Source organism: Orcinus orca, chromosome 7, assembly GCF_937001465.1.
Source record: "Orcinus orca chromosome 7, mOrcOrc1.1, whole genome shotgun sequence".
In the NCBI taxonomy this organism is placed as follows: domain Eukaryota; kingdom Metazoa; phylum Chordata; class Mammalia; order Artiodactyla; family Delphinidae; genus Orcinus; species Orcinus orca.
Window position 1 is genome coordinate 105,032,447 of NC_064565.1, and position 24,309 is coordinate 105,056,755.

Below are 24,309 nucleotides of genomic sequence, written 5' to 3' on the forward strand. Positions count from 1 at the left end.
CTGCCCAGAGCCCTGCCACAGAAAGCTGTCCCGGGTCCCTTCGGTGGTCCCAGGTGCAGGTCACCCTCGTGGCCTTTCTTCCCCCCCCCCCAGAAAACCCCGCGAGAGGCATGCTGGTCCCAGACCCCCAACGCCCAGCCCCGGCCAAGAGTTAGGACAAGTAGCCCCGAGAGGAATGGGCTTCAGAAAGCCTTTCTTCTTCTTTTCATTTCTAAACGAAATCTAATACTATCTGGCTGCAAAAATATATGTCACTGGACCAGAGTCTGAAAGATTAACATTTGGATGTGTAGGAAATGTAATCTGCATGGCTAATTGATTCCCAGTGCATCAGTTTAAAGGATAAAGATCAATATCTACATGATGGATATTGTATTAATAGGGGCATAAATAAAGGCCGAAGAGTCGTTACGAAAACCTTTGAAGCCGCTTCCCGGCTCCTGGGCCCTCCACGCTGCCGGCCACTCGCGGCGTCCCCCACCCGCCCGCCCGCCCCCAGCCCCTGCTGGGTGGGAAGCACTCGGTCCCCACACCCGGAGGAAATGTTTCCGGCTAGAGCGGGAGTGTTTTGATGCAGCGAAGCTCAAGAGAGAGCCGGCCCTTTTTTCCTAGGCTGTAGCAGGTGGACAGTAAGGCGGGAGAGAGAGTGGTATTTTAGCAAAACGCACCGCTAAGATGCTTAGAAACAGACACAGAAGACCCACACGGGGACATACACAGTCACACACGTTCACACACGTGTTCGCACACGCACAGGCACGTAGAAATCCACGCACAGGCATACATAGCCATACAGACACACAAACATCCATCCCGAGATGGGTTCACACACGCACATGCCCACGCGGGGGTGGCTTCCCAGCCTTTCCTGCGCGCCTTTGGCCTTAGGGATGTGGAGCTGGCCTCTTCTTCCCGCAGGCCCCTCCCTGAGAGCACCGACGGGAGCCCCGGCCGAGCCCTGGATCAGTGATCCGTGCCCAAGGAAGCCCCCTCTGGACAGGAGGGGGAGCGGTAAGGAGGTGCAGAGGGGAGCGAGCCGGGAGGAGCGAGAGAGGGGAGTGCCCGCCAGGTCTCCCATTGTCGTTTGAGGAAAGGGAGGGCCACCCCGAGCTAGAGGGATGGCAGACTGGGGGGAGGGGGTGTTGAGTGCCAGGGAGTAGATCCCCGAGACAACGAGGCGCTGGGAACAGGATGGGGGACACCTCGATCCGGAACGAGAACGCCTCAGTCCGGTGGTGGCCTGGGACCCAGCGGCCGCCTCCACAGGGCAAAGCCCGCACCGCAGAGCGAATTTTCCACATGCAAATAAATCACCCTTCGCGTCCTCCTCTCCATTAATTAAGAGGGACGTTTCGACAAAACGGGCGTAATCTTTATTAATTACGCAGCCCTCAGTGCGCGGGGCGCATCAATCAGGCCCAAAGCGAAAGTACAGCGGGCGCCTAATCCCTTCCCGGAGCGCCTTTGGGGAAGGAGCCGAGAAGCCAGCGGTGTCCGCATCGTGTGCACCCTTCCCGGCTGGCGCTGCAGTGGCGGCCGGGGGAGACGCGGCCCTCCGGGCCACGCCAGGCCTCTCCCCGAGCCTAGAGCCTGCTGCGCGCGCGCCCGACGGTTCCCGGAGCCCCGACAGAGCCCGGTGTCCCCCACTTAGGTCCCTCCCGCATCTGGTCACTCGCTCGTTTACTCACACAGCAACTCACAGGCAGACTCGTTCGAACACACCCCACGGCCAGTTTCTTCAGCCCCCTGCCCCCCAGCCAGTTCCCCACCCTCCTCTTCCCTCGGATGCTCTTAGAAGGAGCCGGACAAAACTCGATTCTGCGGGGCCCGAATCCGGGCTGAGCAGCGTTCCTGGGAGGGGCTCATTTACTCCTGGAGCGAGGAGACAGGGGTGGAGAGAAGAAAACCCAGTCCTGTCGCCCCGAGGACGCCCCTGAGAGCTGCCCTGGGGGGCGGGGCGGGGAGGACCTTAGAAGCTGTCCAGGAGGCCAAACCCTCCCAGGCGCTGGAGGGTGCAAGAGGACGCCTGCATTGGGCAGGAGAGCGTGGGAGGGGTGGGGCTCTAGTTCTTGGCAGAGAAACCCAGAAAAGCTCGAAGCCTCCAGGTCCCGTGTGGGAAAGCTGGCTGGAGATGGGGGCCGCCAAATTCAGTTTCCTTCCAGGCAGCCCCACTGCACTCTGTCCGCTGAGGGCAGGGACACTTGAGCTCACTCCGGAAAGCGTCCTGCGGTAGGGTGTCTGTGAGACCACCCTTCTCAACCTGGCCAGCATTATTCCCTCGGCCTGAGCTCCTTCTCACCCTCCCCCCACCCCTCCTACGCCATCCTAGCAGGTCCCGTCCTCTCTGCACCTTGAACCTGGAACATCGGAGCCGAGATGCTTCCGCTGGAGCCCCATAAAGAGATTCTGCCGGATTTAGAAAAGGGGGGGGCAATTCAGGGCACAAACCTAATAGGGTAATTATTTCCGAGGCCATAGCGGAAGAGGTGGGTGCTGCGCAAGCCCTCTTCGTGGCCTCTCTGAGATTGGACAGCGAGGATCCGACCCCGAAGCACGTAGGGTGCGCTCCTAGGTGCCTCTCTCGGTTTTGCAACCTCCAGCCTGGCGTCGGAGGTTGGGCCTTCAGCCTACTGTACCCTAAAGGACTGGTCTGCCCGCCCTTGCATCCTTCCGCGTCCTTGGCGGGCGGGCTTTTCGTAGCCTTCCCAGGAGGCGGAAAGTCTCAACGCGCAATTTGAGCTTCTCTCATGAGCGCGGTGCCCGGAGCAGCCTGCTTTGGCGCACGCCCTGGGGACCCGATGGCCCGAGGAGAAGCGGGACCTGCTGTCCTGCTTTGGGCCGCGCGGGCGGAGCCCAGAGGTGAGCGAGGCGGCGGCCGGCCAGCACCATCCTCCTGGCTTTGGCAGCGCCTGGAGCGTCGCCCTTTTCCCTGGGGCTTCCTCCGTGCGGGGGCTGGGCATACTCCGTGTCCGACACTCTCTCAATCATTCATTCCCCCTCTGAAATTTTTCATGAAATGTTCAGGCTCCTTTACTCACTGGTCATCTCCAGGGCCTGAGACACTTGCAAGCCTGGCCTTTGAAGCCTTTCCCTGGGGCGGTTTTGATTACCTTACTCTCCCCCTGCCCCCCCCCATTGGTCGGCCTGTCTTCTGGCTGTGTTCCCAGAGCTGTCTCAGAGCTTCGCATTGATTCCACATATACTTCTTGAGCGTCTACTACGTGCTTTTCCGAGGGCTGGGGCTACCCTTGTGAGGAAAACAAACCACAGTCCTCAACCTGGCAGAGCCGATGTTCCAGAAAATAACCAAAGAGAATATAAATGTAACTTGTCAGGAGATTGATTGTAAGGGTGCAGCTCAGCTCTGGCGAAGCCCGCAGGACCTAGGGGGAGAGGGGGTATTCAACCTTGGAGTGGGGTGGAGTGGGGCGGGGGCATTGCTACGTCAGCAGAAAAGGCCTGGGCAGGTTCCGTAGAGGTAGATTCCTGCAGAGAAGGGAGGTAGGAAGGAGTGATTGCTGAAGGAAGGAAAAGGGTGAAGGGAGAAAGTGAAAAACACGTGTAGATAGAAAACACCTTACGGAGTTATTACTGCCAGTGGGTGGAGCATTCTGAAGTCCTGGCAATACTCGGGGCCGGGCCTGGGCAGCCAAACCTGCAGAGGTGCTCTGCCTGGAAAGAGGCAGCTGTTGGGTCCTCTTGGGCTTGAAGTCTCTCCAGATGTTTCCCACTGTCCTCTTTTTGAAGACACTTCATTCAGGCTCCTAAAGGGGGTGACAGGGGGATGAATCTTCCCAGCGACAGACAGAGGCTTCCTTGGAGCCATCCCTCACCCCACCTCTGGGGGTAATGTCACCTCTGAGGGTCAGGAGATCGAGATTTCCCTGTCGCCTCCCTTCCCACGTCTGTGGCTCAAAAGTCCAGCAGGAGCCTGGGAGTCTACCCCCAGTCACCGGGACCTGTCATTCCCATTCCCCAAACTGGAGAAAAGTCCTTCCAGGCAGGAGAAAAGTTGGGCAGACTAGAAATGCGCTGCTCCACAGGGCGGGGCTGATGTGCGTGTCCCTCCTGAATGATTCCCGGCAGCTGCCACCACTCTGAGGGGAAGGGGAAAGGAAGGACTCCTCCAGAGGAGCCCTAGACCCTAGCGAAACCAATCATCCTTCCCCAGCTAACGGCCTTGTGAGGTAAACGCGAAGGAAACAAGCAGGACCATTCAGGAGAGAATGTCTTCACAAGGCTTCACATGTTATTAATAGGAAGGCTTTGAAAACACCTTTCCCTGTGAAAGTCTGGGATCAAGGGAACCAGCAGATAAAGTAGAGACAACCGCATGCAGCCCTGCAGTGGGGGCTTGAAAGGAGGCCGTGGCTTTCTCAGAATGGTAGCAGAAACACTACTCAACAAAAGGGAGCAGTTCTTACTTGTCAGAAAACTACTGATAAAGTCTTACTAGATTTTGGAGCTACTTAGTAAGGGAGAAAAAGAGAAACAGTGTGTACCTGCAGCAGAGGTAAGAAGGTGCACGTGGAAAGGGAATCCCTGTAGCACCTCAGACCTATGTTTTCTGTCTCCAAAGCAGGCTGAAGAGGTTCTCAGAAAGCCCAGGCTGTCCTGTTACAATGAGATCATAAGAGTCATCCCTGTAATAGAAAGGATAATCAAGGGTCCCCCCAAACAAGGTCACATTTCCAAGTAGGGGAGGAGGCATACACTCTCCTCCTCTGATTGGTGAGGTAGCCCCAGTTTCAGAAAGGAGCAAATGGTGTGGTTTCATTTGGGCAGGATGACCCAGGAAGGCAGGAGCTAGATCCTGGAGCATGGTGGACTCTGTGGAGAGATTGGCAAGTCACTCCAGGAGGGAGAAATCAAAGAAGATTCCTGAGCTCAAAAAGCAGGAAAGTACCCTAAAAATAGAAGTTTTCAGAGACAGACAAAAAGAGAAGAAAATGAAAAGTCCTGGAAGAAAAGAGGATTTTGCTTGAAGACTGAAAAGGGGAGGGGGAGAGAGAATAACGAAATACTGAAGAAACATTATGACTAAGATATTGCTGATTAAAAAAAAAACCTAATTGATGTTAGTCAAGGTGGGTTCATTGTAGACAACAAGAAATGACTTTTTCTAATTTGAAGGACACATTTGCACTGGGAAAAGTGAATCTCCAATTTCACTGTTCCAGAATATGTGGTCATGGGGGACATACTTGTATACTAGGGGCTACCAGGATGCAGAGAGTTGACTTAAGAATAAGTCATTTAGTTTGCTCCCAAGGTTTTAGAATTCATTTATGTTAAAAACAAGAAATAGGGACAGGACTTTGCCCACTCACACGTTACAGAAGTGCAGGGTGATGGGAGAAAGCATGGATAAAATCAACACTTGGAACAAACGCTTTTAAGATACCACTTATCAAAGTACCAGCGTAGGGAGGTCAGGCTTTTCTGGTGCCACCAACCTCTCCCCACCACTACAGGCTGCTGAGCCATCTCTCCATCACCTGTCCCAGGCTCCCTCCCAGGAATCAGACCACACGTTCCAGGAGACTTCTCAGAACATGCCCGGTGTCCTGGGGTTGGCAGCATGAGTCCTCAGAAAGCCCGGCACTCCTTGGTCTAGAGGCTTGGGTTCCCCATCTTGGGAGAACTGGGGAAATTGTGTGGCAACAACGGCACTTAATCGTACTGGCACATTATCATTGTATAATAATAGTAATAAAACATTATATAAGAGTAATAGCGTATATGTATTGAGCACTTCATAGGTACTGGCATTATCCTCAGCCATTTACAAAGATTAATTTACTTACTGCTTAAAAAAACCTAGATTGTACCCAATTAAAATGAGAAAAAACAAAGGACCAGAGACATTACTTAACTTGCTCTAGGTTACACAGCTAGGAAGCAACAAAACTAAGATTTAAACCCCCCACAATGTGGTGTTGCCACTCCTGTTCAGTTAGAAAGCCCTACAGGTTTCTAACGCTGGCATCGAACCCCAAAGGGATGGAATCTGGGAGCTGGTTAAATACTTTACCTCTCATTGTTTGCCTTGTTCTACTTGTAAATAAATGTCAACAAAAGTTACCTTTAATGCCTCCGGGAGGCACTGATCTATCTTATCTCGATTGAAAATAATTTGGAAATTTACTCCCTTTCAGTTCCCTTTTTAAAACCTTCCAATGAAACAATCCCACTTTAAAATTTTGCTTATTTTAAACACCCCGTTTTCTTACTCCCAGAGTTTATTAGCCTGTATTTCCGTGCAGAGAAGAACCTGAGACACTTAGCATCATTCAGCCGCCCCTGCTTCGGGCCGGGCACGTGGCAGGCAGCTGGTGAGTGTTGGCAGAAAGAATCCAAATCTTCCTGCCCCCTGCGGATCAGCGCTATATTTGGAACGTGGCGTGGGCCGGGCTTCTTGAAGTCCTCCTAGGCCCCTAGCCGTGTGGCGAACCTCTCCTCCTTAAGGACCGCCTCGTGGTGGTGGAAGGTCTGGGGTCGGATGCCAGCGCCGCCCCTGCGGGGAACTGCGAGGAATTTCCAAGAGGAAACCCGAAGATGCCTAAGGTATTTCCAACCCCAACCCTTCGCGTCCACGTCCCGCTGACCCGCCCGCCCGACAATGGGAAGGTTTGTCAGGACACCTTTTGCGTCTTTGAAAGCCGTGGGGACAATGCGGAAGGGGGCGGGAGGTGGGAGAGGGTTTCGGAGCCCCGCGGGGCTGGGATTCGGGGAGAAGCCGGCTTGCGGACCAAAAAGCAGCAGAGAAATGACGAGACAGACAAGCGACTCCGCGCCCCGCAGCCACCGCACTCGGTGTCTTTCTTCTTAACCTACATATTTGGGGCTTCTCTGCTCTTTTTAAGAATAGATGCGGGAAATTCCCTGGCGGTCCAGTGGTTAGGACTCCGCGCTTTCACTGCGGGGACGGGTTGAGTCCCCAGTGGGGGAGCTAAGATCCCTCAAGCCCCGCAGCGGGGCCAAGAGGAAGGGAGGGAGGGAGGAAGGAAGATAGATGCGAACCGAGAGCTATGGGGCGGGCGCTGGGAGGGCCCGTGGACATCCAAAGATGGTAAGGACACCACTGGATCATAGACCTTCAGACCCTGAAATCGGGACGTCACAGAATCCGGAGAGTTAGGGGCTGAAGACCAGTTTGCATACGAAGACAAAACAAATAAACAAGCTAAGCAGCGATGTCGAGTGGCTGAGTTTGTAAGGCACCGTGCCAGCTGGTTCCGCCGCGCGCGACGAATGCGCTGGTGACGGCGTCCTTGTGTCTTCGACTTCTCCCCGGCCTGCCCTTCGGGATCGCAAGCTTGGAGATTACTGGGCTGGGGTTTGGGGTCGGGGGCTGCGAAAGGGACACGCTTAAGTCGTTGTCGTTGGCCCAGTTGTGCGGGGACTAGCCTGTCGCCCTGGGCGGCCTCGAGTTCTCTCCAGCCCGGGAGACTCCGCGGGAGCGGGCACAGGCCAGCCCCAGGATGCGGATTCCACCCCGCCCGCCCCAGGAGCCTCCCCGGGGACCTGTCGCGGTGGCTGCCCTCGGCGGTCCCCGCGCCCGCACTTTCCCCCCCTGATAGTCCTTGCGCTCAGCTACGAGCTACCTCGGGCGTCCGCGTTAAAACGCACAGAAATCGAGGTGATCCCCCTCCTCCCATCGCTGGCCGCTGGGTCTCAGCGCACAATCCCTTTACACCTGGATCCAAGAGTGTGGAAGTAATTTGTACGCTGAACGGCTACTCGGAAGGGTCTTTTGAAAGAATGTAATAACTCTCCTAGCGAATATCTTAAAACACTACTCTCTGCTCTGGATCTGCTCGCATGTCCACACCTGTTGGTGACCAGCAGCTTCCCCTTCAGTTGTCATGGGCGATGACACCCACAGCTGTCAACTGGCGAGGTTTTGTTAATTTAACCTCTAGACTTTCTTGGTTAGCCATATAATCCACCCTCAAATCCCCACGTTGTCACTGAATTTTGACTTGGAAAGCACACCCCTATTTTGAGGGACCGAGGGGAGCCCACGGAAAAGCCCTGTAATGTGCGGAGGCGCAGCCGTCATCCCCGCCACATTAGGAAAGATCACGAGCGCCCGCAATTAGGAGGCAAATATTTACCTAACTGTGCGTGTGTGTGTGTGTGTGTGTGTGTGTGTGTGTGTGTAGAGACAGAGGGAACAGTCAGAGCAACAAATAGTTATCCAAATTATGGCCGTTTCCAAAATCCAAGCATAGTCCACAATCTCCCATTTTCTAAGAAACCTGGCGGCGTTTAGTTCATTAAACTGGGATTGGGGAGAACGTAGCATTTCAATAAACAACGTTGTGAAGTATAATGGCTTTCAAATCTTGCTGCTCAGTAGAATCACCTGGGGCGCCTTTTAAAAACTGCTGCTGCACCTCCCCTCCCCACCCCCACCCCTACTCCCAGACCAATTAAATAAATGTCTCGACCCGGGGGCGGGACGGGTGCTTCCGCGTTTTGTTTTGTTTTGTTTTGTTTTGTTTTGTTTTGTTTCTTAAGCGCTCCAGGTAATTCTAAACTGCAGCCAGAGTTGAGAATCTCTGCTAAGGCTCCAATCAGGAAATAAGTTTGCTGTGTGTGAATTTAATAAGAAATTGACTCTAGGGACAAATCTTTTCCTTGCAGAGTTCAGTCCCAAATTTTCTTCCAAGCAAAAACTGTCTGCTTGACAACTTGAAGTTAATCCTTCCCCTCCCCACCCCACCCACCTCCCCAGCCCCAAGCTGCAAGTCAGGTGCAATTGCTCTCCACCTCCCAAGTTTGACTAGAAACTAGTTTTAAATGCACACACAGTAGACATATAAATCTTATCAAAGTATCATTTCCATGTGATAGAGAGTACTGTCATTGTGGTAAGAGATAGCTGAGCCACTCAATTATTACCATGGTTCTTGAAATAACTGCTGAAATAAAAGTGTTCTCTTCTTGCAGCGATTAAACACTTTCTCTCCCGTTTATTTCGGAATGTGTGTTTGTAATACTAGGGGTTAGGAGAACTTTTTTGCACATCTTCTCTACCTTCTTTCTTCCTACTTCAGCACTACCCCCTCTTCCACCCCATGGAGATGTGGTATTTCTAAGCCAAAGATAATCCAATTTTACATGCAAAGACAATTTTTTCTAAAGGAAGTGTGCACATTCTTCCTGAGCTCCTAGGAATATTCTTGGAGATTGAACACTCTTACTTCCCTGAATGTATTTTATAATCAAGCATGATGGTGAATTTATCACAGAAGCAAACTTGCCTCTCTTTGGCATGTTTTAGTTTTGTGTAAGAGAAAGGAAGCTGCAAGTTTGATCAATGGATAGGAACAATACTAATGGTATGTATTACAAAGCTTTTCTTAAATGCACGATGAAAAGAGATCTAGCAAAAGATAGATAAAATCTCTCTCGTAATTTCTTCATTCACATAACTTGGAACCAAGCTCCGGCTACGGTCATTTCTAATACTCATTTCATAAATATTTAGTAAATATTTGACATTCCACAAACTTACTCTATAACATATATGATAAAAACATATTGTTTCAGAGGAAGAAGTATGCTAGTTATCTTTAACAGGGTTGCAGTTCAATGCCCATGGCATGAAGGTAATCATCTTTGTATCATAACAGAAATTTAAAATACGAATATTAGCTAATGGGAATTAAATGATTAAAGAGGGTGAGTTGGATCACAGATTAACAGGGGATTACTCAGCTACTGAGATGATAAATTTAGCAAGTCTATGAAGGATAATTTATTTAAAGTGGCAAAGATTGAAGAATTAGTAAAACAGGGAGTAACACATAATGAGAAATTTAATAGCTCTTGCTCTCAATGTTGTGGGGAAATTTCACTGCATTGTAAGCTTATCCCAACTACGTAGGTGCTGCCAGCTTTGGAGGGGATGGGGCAGACGTGCTTATAAAGAAGGTAGCCAAAAGGATTCATACCTTGAAATCTTAAAGTGCAGAAAATGATCGGAAATGGAGGCCAGATGTCTTTTAGTCTCTCCACTGTCTCCTGTCACTGACTACATTGCAGTTCGAGTTTTGCTGTAATAGAACTGCTTTTTCTCATAACTCAAGGTGCTTTTTGGTATATTTTTTCACCTTTCAAAATTCCTTATGAAGTCGGGGGGAAGCAATTGTTTACCTAAGTCCCCCAGGGTCTCAGGAGTTATTGAGGGGAAGTGTGAGAAAAGGGAGCCAAGTCACTTAACATTCAGTCCAGGGTTTCCCATTAAGCCCAGTCAGCAGTCTAGTTATCTGCCACTTACCATATGCCAAGAACTGGCTAAGGCTTTGTGGATAGAGTGGGTGACCAGACAAGGTTTCTGCCCTTGTTTTTACATCCTGGTTGCAGGAGATTGAGATAAAGCATATAACAAATAAATAAGACCACTGCAGATAGTAGTGTTAAGAAGAAAATAAAACTTCAGTAGATATTCCCTTGGAGATAGAGTGGTGAGGGCAAACCTCTCTGAGGAGGTGATATTAGACCCTTGCAAACCTGAATGAAAACAAAACTAAAGATCCACATAGGGCTTGTTTCCAAAGCATTTTCACCCATATACCCTCCTATGCATACAAATCCTTATGCCAACCCCAAAAGGAAAGCAGGGCTGATTCCTTTTGTTCCCATTTTGCAGCTGAGAAGCCTGAGGCTCAAAGAGGTTAAATAACTTGCCAAGGTCCTTCCAAGAAAGGAAAGAGCCATTATTCAGACTCATATCTCCTGGGTGAGATTACTGGTCTTTAGAACCCAAACCAAGGTTCTTTATGGATGTGGACACTGTTCAGCAAAACATATTACATTTAGAGGCCAAGTATTTAATCTATCAATCACCGACAAGATGAGTTTCTTTCACTGGAAATTTAGATTCTATAGAAGCCTCAAGATAATTCTAACCAGCAGTCTCAGAACCCAAGCAGAACCTGGGCCATGGAAACCATGAGTTCTTGAGCAGGTATTCAGGCCAGACAAGGTCGGGCTTTTTGCAGTGATTTTAGTAGTAGTTCATACTCAAGAGCTGGAGATGTGCCCAGGGTTGAGTCAAGCTCTTCCCAGGAGATGAGAATTTCCATGAGAAGAGACAAAAGTACTCCACTGTCACAGGAGCCCTTCAGACAATTCACTGGTCATTTAAACAATGTCTGCTAAATTCATGCTCTAAGATGCTGGTATACCAGGACTTTCCATGTGATGCAGGAATGGTGAAATCACATCTGCAAAATGGGGGAACAGCTGAATGCCAGAAAACCACTAGAAATTGGAAAAATGTTTTCCATCGCCTCATCCTGCCACTCAATTCCTGATAAAGAAGTCAGAAATTAGCAATAAAACAAAGTTAGCCAAGAAAAAAATAATCTCTCTATGGTCAGGTACTGAGCTATTAATTATATATATTTGATTTTAAACTATTCAAATTTCTCATTACAAGAGATTTACATCTGCAACCTATGAAAGAAGCAAAATGTGGCTTGTGTCGTGACTCAGGCAATTCAAAGATCTCTTTCTCATTTATGAGGAATAATTCAGTTTATGTCATTGTTGTACCTTCCTCTGTGGAACATAAATAAACTCTATAAGAAGCTGGTCCCCAGGTAACTTTAGACAAACTTCTAGGTTGCCAATTTAAGGGAATGAAATAGCAAACACATGTGTGTGCCCACAGGTACACATGGTTACATCCACAAAGCCAAGTTCTGTTACTAGCATGTACATTCTAGTAACTACACATATATATGTGTAACTGCACTTGTACAACTAAACAGTTGTGAATACTAGCAGAATCTCGGCACTGGAGGTAAACAAAGGATACAAGGTTAAAATGAATACAGAAATAAAAATAACACAAGTTATTTGTTGGAGGTAAAAGTAAATTAAAACCAGTCTCTGAAGTGTGAGTCTTAGTATTAGGAAACTGAAAACATTTTGCAGAAACTGAGAACAAAATCTGACAACAGAGTTTAGTTTTAGGGGAACGTTATAGTAGTGGATTGGGTAAGTCTTTAAAATACAACAGATCTCACCTGGCCTTCAGGAGTTCCGTTAAACCCTAGAAGTAATTCCATGAAATGCCTTTGCAGTGTACTCCCACATGTGAGTTATTGCTCTCTCAGCCCTATTCAAAATGTGAAATTTTTGATAGAATTTGGATGAGGTTGTGTATTTCAGGAAAAGAAGCACCACCAAAATAACTCAGAGCAATTTCCCCATGAAATAAGTTTCATGAAAACAGATTTTTTCTATAAATGCTTCTTGTTTTTATTGACAGTGCAGACACACAACATACTATATTGCAATTCCTAAATTGCAGCCATACCACTTATCAGCGGCCCATAAATTACTTCACTCTATGATAGATACAAGTGCTCCATTCAAGTTCGGTTAATAGTGTCAAGATATCATGCAGACAGCTTGCATAAATACATGAGGAATAACAGCATACCCTCAGTAGCTTCTGTGATTTTTAGGCATGAAAACTTTGTCTTATTCCAAATTTCAGAAGATGGAATAAAGAATGTTTTCATATAAAATACATTTGGAACAATTCAGGGTTTTTTTCTTTCTAAAACATCTAATCCACCTGCAACATACACTCTCAATTCGTCTTTTTAGTTACAAAATCGGATAGGTACGTGTTCTTTTTCATCTAATGTGATCAGATGTGAACATTTCAGTGATTTCTAATAATATCAAACAGCTGAATTCAAAATAATATTTTTCTGATAAGTATAATATATATTTGTAATCAAAGGATGAAAGACCTGTCAGTTGATTTGTCAGTTTCGTTTTTTGAGCAGTATTTTCTATTTGATCAGATAATTGAAAGTCAGTTGTTTTACAGTATAAAATCTTGAATCAATTACCAACACGCCTTTACTGCCGCCCCTACTTTTGGAATGTATTTGGACTAGAGGTACGGGAGAAATATTACTGCTTATCAAACAACTTTTCCATAAATCTTAATGCACAAAATTTCCAGATTTATATATTCTAAAATAAATTATTTTAAAAATGAAATTAAGAAAAAAGGCAGGGGAAGCCTACAGTTTCTATTCCGCGTGAATAGCTTTCAATATCTTCCAGGTGGGGGCAACAGTAAGTCAGCTTTGAGAAGCGAAGAGAGAACGGGCTCGTTAAGCTCCCTGAGCCCAGTTACAGAAGATGAAATGACTTCCTGGTAGCAACACCGTGAATAAAACAATCACAAGTTTCCAGGAGATGTAACTTCTGGACTCTGTCGGGCCGCTAGCAGACGGATCCACCGCCCTGTGCGCGCCACCCTTGCTGTGCTCCGAAGACTCCAGCGGCAGATGTGAGCGCGCACGCGCGCTGAGCACCTGCCCAATCGCTCACTTAATGCGGACTGTTGGTCGCTGCAGCCTCCCAACTCAGGCCAGCGCCGTGCCCCCGGGGGTTGAACGTCACTCTCAGCGCTCCGGCTCACTCACTCGCCATGGCCTCCAGGAAGCAGGGAAACCGTTCACGTTTACATCTCATTCATGCTTCCTCTGGACAATTTAGGTCCATTCACAACTGCTGCAGACGTGAGCTAGCACCTATACCCTTAAAGAAACTCGCAAGTCACAGCATCCAGAAAACCATCTTCCAGGCGGGGCAGCGGGCATCCCACTGCTCCTTCCTCGTCTTCTTGCAAATCCTCGGACCCCAGGGAGGGATGGCTGTGCACTCTGGCGAGGATGAGGGTGGTGCATGAAGCGGAAGTTGACCTTGCACAGTCCAGGGAGATGGGACTGCCACCAGCATCCCCGCCTCCTCGGTTTCCTTCTCTGGCCCAGCGCGGAAGCGTGGACTTGAAAGGCCAGAGACGCGGAAAACCGAAGCTCTGCCGTGACCGGGCGGTGAGGGGGTGAGCGGCCGGGGGCCGCCCTCCGCAGAGGGCGGAGAAGCTCAAGAGCACCGGGCCAGAGGCCCCCTCCTCTCGGACCGCGGTGGAGGTATGCGAGGGAGGCCAGGCGTGTGTCCCCACTACGTGTCGCTTCTCCGCGCGCCGCCCGCCTCCGCCGCCGCCCGCGCCCTCGGGCCGCCGCCGCCGCCCCCAGCCGAGCCCGTGGCCGCGCCCTCGGGCCGGTACTTGAGCCAGCAGATAACCCAAGTGACGACGACCGAGAAGAGCGCCAGGATGCTGGCCACCGACAGGCAGATGGGCCCCACGGGCGAAGGCAAGGGCAAACCGGCTGCCGGGGCCGCATCAGGGGACGTCCCGCCCCCCGGGGGAGGCCCGCCGCCGCCGTAGTGGTTGACGAAGATGAGGCCGGTGAAGAGCAGCACCACCATGGAGAGGAAGGAGAAGACGACGCACACGCAGCCCGCGGTGAGCGCGGCGCGCTTGCAGTTCTGGCAGCTCTCGTAGGAGCCCGGGGCGCGCAGGCCGGCGCTGGAGCTTGGTCCTCGGGCCGCGTCCCCGGCGGCCGGCGGCCGCGGCGGGGCCGGGGCGGGCGACGGGGCCGCGGCGGGCGCTGGGTGGCGTGCGGGCAGCGGCAGGAGGCGGTCCTGGGGCAGCGGGTCGTGCGCGGCGCGTAGGGCCAGCGGGAAGGCCTCGGCGAGCTTGGTGTTATTGGGAAGGCCGTACACGCGGCTGTCGGGCAGCGGCGTGCGGTGGCGGCACACGGGGCAAGCGATGGCGCTGGGCGGCCCGTGCCAGGGCGGCGGGCGCAGCGGGCGCTCGGACGCGGCGGTGGCGGCAGCGGCGGCGCGGAGCTGCAGCCGGCTCAGGCACTCCTGGCAGAAGGTGTGCAGGCACGCCAGCAGCTTGGGCGCGCGCCGGTCTGCGTCGAAGTAGTTGTAGCAGATTTTGCACTCGTAGTCCTCAAGCGGAGGGAGGCCGGGGACCGTCACCGATGCGCTCCTGGCTCCCACGTCCCGGCCGTCCCGGGCTCCCGCCGCGGCGTCCCGGGCCACTGTCGAGCTCCGGGGGCTGCTGGTTGGGCTCCGCTCGCCGCCGCCGCTGTGGCTCGCCGGCGCTGCCATGGCATGACCCGCCCCTCATCGGGGGTAAGGAGAGGCGCCTTCCTCCCCCTGCGCCGCCGTCTCGGCTCCTGGCACGGAGGAGGCGCTTCTGCCTCCCCCTCTGGCCGCTGTTGCCTGGCGGGGGAGGCACCGCTGGCTGGGCCGGGCGGGGGCGCAGCGGCGACCGCCTTCCCCCCACTCCCCCAAGGAGGCGCGGGCGTCGTGGTCCCTCCCAGTCCCCGGGAGCCTCTCTGCCGTCCCCCTTGGGCCTCTCAACGCGACTTCCCAGGCCGCTTTGGATGTCGGTTTTTGTTGGACTTGGAATTGGGAGTTGAAGGAGGGTGGGGTGTGCGATGCGGGAACGGAATTTGGGGTGCGGCTGCTTTAAGGAGTCGGTGCCCGTGCAACACCCCACCCCATACACACGTTCAGGGTCGTGGTAGGAAACCTGGTCCTGCTTTTTCCTTCTCCTTCTCCCTTCCCCCCCCCCCCGCCCCGCCCCGTATCCTTGTTATTCCGTGTTTATCCTCCTTGGTCTGGGGCTGAGTCCCTGGCAAAGCCTTCTCTCCCCCCACCCGCAGGAGCTCACCGGTGATGTAATGCGGGACCCGCGCAGGGAGGGGAAGCAGCAGCCTCAGCGGTGGCGGCAGCGGCGGTTCTTGTCCTTTGTGAAAATCGTGATGTCATTTCTCCGGCCAAGGGCTAAAGCCAGTCACCACCAAACCATTTACGCTTTCCGCTTTTATTAGCAAAGCCCAGGCAGCCCTGCCTCGTTCTTCTCGGGGTGGAAGCCGACGGATGGCATTTTCCTTTCACCATCTAGAGGAAATTTTCGAGCTGAACGGTGTGTTTGCCCCCACCTCCCGAAATATTGCTTCCTGAGCCTTAAGGAGGCATGAAAACGCAAACTCATAGCCAGATCTTGCTGATTTCCCGACGCTGACTGTACGGGATGGTGGTAGCTCTCAGTACTTCGTGGGTGCGCATGCGGTTCCAGAGCCAGAGAGGGGAAATGTTGTCAAAGCGGTTCACAGAATTTCAGTCCAGCTTACATCTAGTCCCTGGCATCACTCACCCCCTTGGTCCACTTAAACTTTTAATACACAAATGTAGAGAGCTGGAAGCTCCATGAGGAACATGAGACAGATCTTCTTGATTTTATTAAAACCAAGAGAAGCCGTGTGAGCAGCTTAGCAAGAAGTAGCACTTCTTGAAGGAACACTCAGTAGGGTACAGGAGTGGTGTGTTTGGGGACTATCTGAGAGGTGATGTTTAGATATTCCTAGTAAGAAAGTTCTGTTCCCCTGTTTCTCCAGGTTGGTCCTCACCCTAGGAAGAGATGAGCCTCCCCAGCCCCAAAAAGGAAGAGAAAGAGGATGGCTTTCTGGGTCCCCATGAGATGGGAATGTTCCCACTTTCTATCTGGATTCTCTGCAGAAGACAGCAAGATAACCCAGGGGATATTGGTGGAAAGGGTGAGTGAATGGGAATCAAGCTGAAGGAAGAGAAAGAAGGAAAGAAAGATACCAGTAAACCACCAATGTACAGACCAGAGGAGGAATTGTCATAAATAACTATTAGGTTTCTATGACATTTGAAAATACATGTACTTTTTACTGTATGTGAACAGTGAATGTGATTGATGTCTTAAGTTTGAGGGACCTTAGGTGAAGCTCATTAAAAACCACGAGCTTTCCATTTCCTTGTTTCACATTTTATAAATGTGGTTTAGGGTAGTATATCATTTTGTGCAGAGACTGTGATGAGCAGAGGGCAGGGTGATGGGACATCAGAAGAAGGCCCTAGTCTGGCCTTGGAGTATTACAAAGTTTCACAAACCAAACTAACCTGGAGGGAGTTAAGTTCCTTTCCTTCTCTTCCTGTCCTCCCTTCTCTTTCCCTCCTTTAGCTGTTTGATTGTGAAGAGCCTGGAACTGCATTTTAGGCAAAATTTGAAACTGGTTCTTCTACTTTAAGTCCTGAGTAACTCTGTGCTGAGAAGAGAGATACTGCTGATATAGGAAAAAATTTTAAGCAGGGCATGGAGAGGACAGAAGTTCAGAGACAGGAAGGGCTGGTGTGCATTTATATCCCACCCACCCAGTTCCTAGGACATGTGCAACCTCCATGCCAAAGAGGACTGAAAGTGTTCTGAAGGTCTGCGTATTTGCATGTGGTGTGCGTTTGGGCAAAACATTTAAGATTTTGAAATTTCACTCTAGTATGCATTCTCACCGTTGAATGGAGGAATTGAGAGATGGAACACCGGGCCACACCAGGGTTTCTCAAAACCTCAGCCCTGTTGACCTTTTGAGCTGGAGAATTCTTTGCTGGAGGTGCTGTCATGTGCATTGTCAGGTGTTCTGCGGCATCCCTTGCCTCCACGAACTTGATGTTAGTAGCAGCCCTCCCTAGCGGTGACAGCCAAAAATGTCCCCTCGGGGCACAATCACCCCTGGTTGAGGATCTACACCAAAGTCACTGGTTTGGCTAACGTGAAACCAACAGCAGAAACATCTCCCAACTCTTAACGGCACAAAGTGAGCGTTACCAGTCAAAGTAATTATTTAGTAGTTACGGGCATTTCTTCCATGGCTCACGGTCACTTAGATACCATGGACCCTTTGAGAGGTCCAGGTTTGGTTTCTGTTGATAATACAACACATTCTGTTGATGGGGTCTTAAACAATTACCAAAATTTGGTTAACAATGCTGGAATTTACTCTGTGTCTGGCTAGTACGTTAGCCAGCATCTCCAATTACTTTATATCCTAGGACCAGTCCCTCACTTTTAGGACTCACAAGGTGTCATGTGGAGTTTCCATCAGTGGAAGGAGGGGCCGTTCGTGAAGAGTGTGAGTTTGCGTGACGCAGGCCACAGGCATCTACCTTAACAGACTGTAAGGCCTGGTGCTCGTAGTATTGCCCTTAACAGTGTGTAGTGAAGTTTGGTCATTCAAGTAGGAATTAGGTTTCTACTGTGGTGAAGGGTGTGTTGAAAGAGATCTTAAGTCAGTAACAAGGAACTCAATATTTACGTTAGGATTTGAATTGACTTTGCAAGAATCCTGCTCATGCCTTGAATATGTTAGACACTCAATATTTGCTGAATCGTTTTCTTTTTGAGGACCTGAGTAAATGGGAGACAGCAGAGGTTTCAGGTAATCTCTTGTATACATTCCCTCCATCTACCATCTAAATAAAATGAATGTTTAAGTTTTGGAGACAGCTGTTTCACAAAGGACTTAGTAGGGAACAGATGTTCACAGAGAGGGGGGATTGACTGCTCTGAGTCTGAGTTCGAGATCTGCTCCTTACCCTCTCTGTAGCATTGGATTGCTAGTTAGCTTCTCTGTACCTCAGTTTCCCAAACTGTAAAATGGGGATAAGAATAGTTACCTCGTAAGTCTGTTGTGAAGAGTGAACATGCTGTACATATAACACACACAGAAGAGTCCCCAGCCCCTGTTAACACTCATTACTGTTTATGTTAGGATTTTCTATTTCTGATCTCAATAATCCTCTCTAACGCCCTGTGAGAGAGGCCCAGAGGGTTCTTGTAACCAGCCCAAGGTGACACAGCTGATAGTGACAGAGTGGTCAAACTCTTCCATTATTTCAAAGATAGAGATACAGGTAGCATCTCCCCAGAAAGGCCAGGAGGAGGCCTGACCTATGAACCTCACCACACATTATTGATCTGTCAGCTGTAATAAAGCTCTGTATAAAACATGAGGATAAAGTGAAATCTCATTGGTAATGTTGAAAGAATAGTTGTATAGACAGATAACGCCACTCAGAAGCAGGTAGTAAATGAGTCAGTCAAACAGCTGACATTTTCAAATAGAAACTGGGTTGATTCAGTCTGACATTTATTCAGGTCCTATTCTGGAAGGCATTATTGCTGTGTGATAAGGTAACCTGGCCTCCAGAAACCAAGAATTTAGTAGAGGATATTAATCATGTGTGCAAAACTGGGAGGCGGAAGGAAGCAAGTCTATAGTCCAGGGATAAGGCTCTGGTGGGAATAAAGAAGAGAGAGAAGTTATTTCTGCCATGGAATGTGGGAAGTTTGCACAGATTCACAGACAGTGTATTGGGGATTTAGGAAGATGATGAGAGAAAGACGTTCAGGGCAGCAGCAGGGAAAGCAGGTGTGTGGAGGACGTGGTAAGTAGCCTGCTTCAGCAGTGACTTGCCGTCCAGGAAAGCTCAGAACCACGGTAGCAGGGCTGGGCTTAATTCTGTAGACAACTGGACGCTCCACGTCAGGGCCGTGGCAGGAGGGCCTGTGGGAGTGCTGGGTTGGCTGGGATTGGAATTGTCTTCATCAAGAGAAAGCATGGCAATTAAGAGGTTACTTTAGGAGCTGGATCTCACTACTATATACTGCAAAGATAAAACTTTTTAAAGAATTAATGCAATAGAACTACCATATGACCCAGGAATTCCACTCCTGGGTATATATCCAAAAAAACAAAAACACTATTTCAAAAAGGTACTTGTACCCCAATGTTCATAGCAGCATTATTCATAATTGTCAAGCTATGGGAGCAACCTAAGTTCATCAACAGGTGAATGGAGAAAGGAGCTGTGAGATATATATATATATATATATATATATATATATATATATATATATATATATATGATGGAATACTACTCAGCCATAAAAAGGATGAAATTTTGCCATTTGCAACAACATGGATGGACGTGGAGGGTACTATTCCAAGTGAAATAAGTCAGAAAAAGACAAATACTGTACGATATCACTTATACTATGTGGAATCTAAAAAATACAACAAACAGGGCTTCCCTGGTGGCGCAGTGGTTGAGAGTCCGCCTGCCGATGTGGGGACACGGGTTCATGCCCCGGTCCGGGAAGATCCCACATGCCGCGGAGCGGCTGGGCCCGTGAGCCATGGCCGTTGAGCCTGCGCGTCCGGAGCCTGTGCTCCGCAACGGGAGAGGCCACAACAGTGAGAGGCCCGCATACCACACACACACACAAAAAATACAACAAACAAATGAATATAACAAAAAAGGAACAGACTCACAGATATAGAAAACAAACTAGTGGTTAACAATGAGGCAAGGTAGGGGTAGGGAATTAAGAGGTATAAACTATTATGTATAAAATAAGCTACAAGAATATATCGTATAACATGGGGAATATAGCCACTATTTTACAATAAAACTGTAAATATTATAAAAGGTGTAAACTTTAAAAATTGTGAATCACTATTGAACATCTGTAACTTATGATACTGTACATCAAATATACTTCAGTAAAATAAATAAAGAGCAAATGAAAAAAGAATGAATGTTCTCTGTTTATGGCAATAAGTTCTGGCTCATCGTGTAGAGGCAGTGCGGTCTAATGGTTAACAAGTACTCTGCTGCCACGCTGCCTGTGACACTAGCTGTGCAATACCTGGACAAGTTGCTTAACTTTTCTGTTGCCTCAGTTTTCTCCTCTGTGAAATGGGAGAGTAGTATCTACTTCATAGGGTTGTTGTGGAGTTAAAATGAGTTGATAGATGTTAAGCTTCAAACAGTTCTTAGTGCATGGTAAGTACCATAAAAATGTTAAAAAAGAAGCTACCCAAACAGGCCTAAATTGCAGTGATTCAAAAGATGCTTATTCTACGGAGATTATTATTTCTTTACTGGTAAATAAAAATAATTCAGAACAAAACCTATCCTGACCAGATGATCAAAGTTAACATCAACAGTGATAACTCCGTAACTCCAGTTGATCACACATACCCTTGATATGATGTGTTGAGAATGACACTTTCTGTGATACTCCTCTCAAAATCCCATAGCCATCTAATCATGGGATAAAACACAAGGCAAATCCCAATAGAAGGACATTCTACAAAATAGCTAACAAGTACCCCTCAAAACTGTCAACATCATCAAAGAGGGAAAGTCTGAGAAACTGTCACAGCCTAAGTAGATAGGATGACTAAATGTGTTATGACATCCCGGAGGGGAGACTGGAACCAAAAAAGAGACATTAGGTAAAGACTGAGGAAATCTGAATAAGGCATGGACTTGAGTGAATAATCATGTATCAATGTTGGTTCATAAGCTACGATAAATGGGGCATATTAATGAAATATGTTATTAATAGGCAGAACAGGGTGGAGGAGATGGGAATTCTCTGTGCTATCTTTGCAATTTTTCTGTAAATCTAAAACTCTTCTAGAATTAAAGTTTTTTTTTTTTTTAACATGGGGATTTGCAATCACAGGCCACTAAAATTCCCTGGATTAAGATGTATCTGGTCTGGGCTTCCCTGGTGGCTCAGTGGTTAAGAATCCCCCTGCCAATGCAGGGGACACGGGTTCGAGCCCTGGTCCGGGAAGATCCCACATGCCGCGGAGCAACTAAGCCGGTGCACCACAACTACTGAGCCTGCGCTCTAGAGCCCGTGAGCCACAGCTCCTGAAGCCTGCGCACCTAGAGCCCGTGCTCCGCAACAAGAGAAGCCACCGCAATGAGAAGCCTGCGCACCGCAACGAAGAGTAGCCCCGCCTCGAGGCAACTAGAGAAAGCCTGCACGCAGCACCGAAGACCCAGTGCAGCCAAACATAAATAAATAAATAAATAAAAATTTAAAAAAAGACATATCTGCTCACTATACATTTGTATCACTTCAAGTAAAATCACTTCAAGTAAAATCCATTAAGCAAAGCTGAAAAAACCTTCCAAAGACATCTCATTTAGTAGTTATTGCATTAGGATATTGCATTAATACTTATTACAATGTGCAGATCATGGTGATTTTTAAATGTGTATAGAAACAGTGCAACTACTTTAAAGAAAATTCAGAAAAGAGAATTTTTAAATCTCCTATAACCCAACACTTGGGCATAGCTATTACCATCACTGAATTTATTCTTATTAGCAAATGTTTTTACATAGTTGTAATAATAATGCATGTACTTGCTTCACTTTAATTTGATTTATTCATTCAAATTACTATTTATGGTGTCTACTCTGTGCCAGACTGTTTTTGAGGTTGGTGATATTAAACAGACAATGACAAAACAAAATGCTTGTCCTCGTGAAGCTTATATTCAAGTGTATGTGTATGTGAGTGATATAAAAAAACTAATGAATATATAATATGATAATAAGTCTAAAGTCCTACGAAGAAAAATATAGTAGGATAGGAAGACAGGGAGTACTGGGGTGTGAACGGATGGTTTGCTTTTTTAAATAAGGTGGCCAGGAAGGCCCATCTAATAAAGTAACATGTGAGCAAAGACCTTAAGGAAGTGAGGGACAGAGCCATGTGGCTCTTCAAGGGAAGAATGCCCTAAGCAAAGTGAACAACCTGTGCAAAGGTCCTGAGGTGGGAGCATAGTCGATGTGTTCCAGGAACAGCAAGGAAGCCAATGGCAGAAGCAGAGTGAGCTAGGGGAAACGACAGGAGATGGGGCCACAGAGGGGGTCAGGGCAGGGATGATCATATAGGGACTTGAAGATCATTTTAATGGTTTTTTAAATTTTTAATTAGAGTAAACTGAGAAGCCATTGAAGGGTTTAGAGCAGAGAGGTACATAATCGATTTAGGTCTGAAAAGAATCACTGTTAGTGCTGTGTGAAGAATAGCTTAGAGGGGACACGTTTAGAAGCAGGAAACCTGGGTAGGTGGCTCCAGTTAACAAACCACAGAGAGAAAGGTGCTTGGATTGGATGAGACTGGTTGGATTCCATATGTGAAGTTGAGGCTGACAGGATTTTATGGTGTGGGGAGAGAGGGTGAGGAAGCATGTTCCAAGGCTTTTGTCCTGAATCCAAAAACCCCAAGCTTATATTTTTTACTCAGTAACAATCATTAATTTAACAAATATATAATAAGCATTTTCCCATAATTATAATAATTTTTTGTAACCATGACACCTTTCATTTTCTTGCTCAAATATCACATCAGGGATGCTTCTTCTGACCATCTGATCTAAAAAATTTCAGTCTCCTCCCCACCTGATGTCCCACTTATGCTTAATTGGTGGGGTCCAGTGCAAATTGAAAATGTGGGAAACTTGTTTAAAACTTATTAAGAGGGCTTCCCTGGTGGCGCAGTGGTTGAGAGTCCGCCTGCCAATGCAGGGGACGCGGGTTCGTGCCACGGTCCGGGAGGATCCCACATGCCGCTGAGCGTCTGGGCCCTTGAGCCATGGCCACTGAGCCTGCGCGTCCGGAGCCTGTGCTCCGCAACGGGAGAGGCCACAACAGTGAGAGGCCCGCGTACCGCCAAAAAAAAAAAAAAAAACTTATTAAGAATTTTAAGAAGGTTGCCAGCAGAGCATTAAAACAAGAGGGAGGCCCTGATAAGAACAGGGCCCTGTCGCAAGCCCATGAAGCCAGCCCTGCCTGTACATGCCATGTACTAAATTCATCGATTTAGTTACTGTGTATCCCTCCTCATCTTCATGTAAGCCTGTGGAGGTAGGGAGTTTTGTGTTTTCTTCCCTTGCATATCCCCAACACCTAGAATAGTACCCAGCCTATAGTAGACACTCAATAAATATTTTCGGATAAAGAAATGATTTTTAACGGCTGATTAACTTTTTATCCAACGACTCTACCATAATTTCCTTAAGCATTCTTCCATCAATGGATGTTTGGGTAAAATATTTGGCTACTACAAATCATGTGGCAATTAAAATTTTCATCATATAGGGCATCCCTGGTGGCGCAGTGGTTGAGGGTCCGCCTGCCAATGCAGGGGACACGGGTTCGTGCCCCGGTCCGGGAAGATCCCACATGCCGCGGAGCGGCTGGGCCCGTGAGCCATGGCCGCTGAGCCTGCGCATCCGGAGCCTGTGCTCCGCAACGGGAGAGGCCACAACAGTGAGAGGCCCGCGTACCGCAAAAAAAAAAAAAAAAAAAAAAATTCATCATATAGCCTTTTCTATATTTTGGATTAATTCCACAAAGCCAGTTCTCAGAATTTTTGTAGGCCATTGTCCTCAAAAAATATAATTTACAAAATACTATTAGCTGATGACTTCACATCATATTAAGCATTACTTAGCCTTTGACAATTTGCGTTTTTTATTTAAGAACACATTTTATCACCCAGGAGAGTGCTTTTGGTCTGTTAACTTTCATGTTTATGAATGCATAAATTTTTTAAAAAAGAATTTTTTTCTCCTCAAGAATGTCATTGTAAGTATTGAAACCATTCCTCTACCTATTGCTTGTTTTAATTTTGTTTCAGTGAGATATCAGTTAAAAAAAGAATAATTAGGTCAATTTTATACTTCATAAAATAAATTCATTGCATTTCCTCAAAGGTTT

General features: G+C 48.3%; 1 protein-coding gene across 1 annotated transcript; it reads right to left on the reverse strand.

The window, feature by feature from the left end:
- Positions 1–12,242: 12,242 nt before the first annotated feature.
- On the reverse strand, positions 12,243–15,012 carry LOC125965060 (RING finger protein 225). The gene has a single exon (XM_049712642.1). The coding sequence runs from the start codon at positions 15,010–15,012 to the stop codon at positions 14,011–14,013; it is 1,002 nt and encodes a 333-aa protein (XP_049568599.1). The 3' UTR covers positions 12,243–14,010.
- Positions 15,013–24,309: the final 9,297 nt, after the last annotated feature.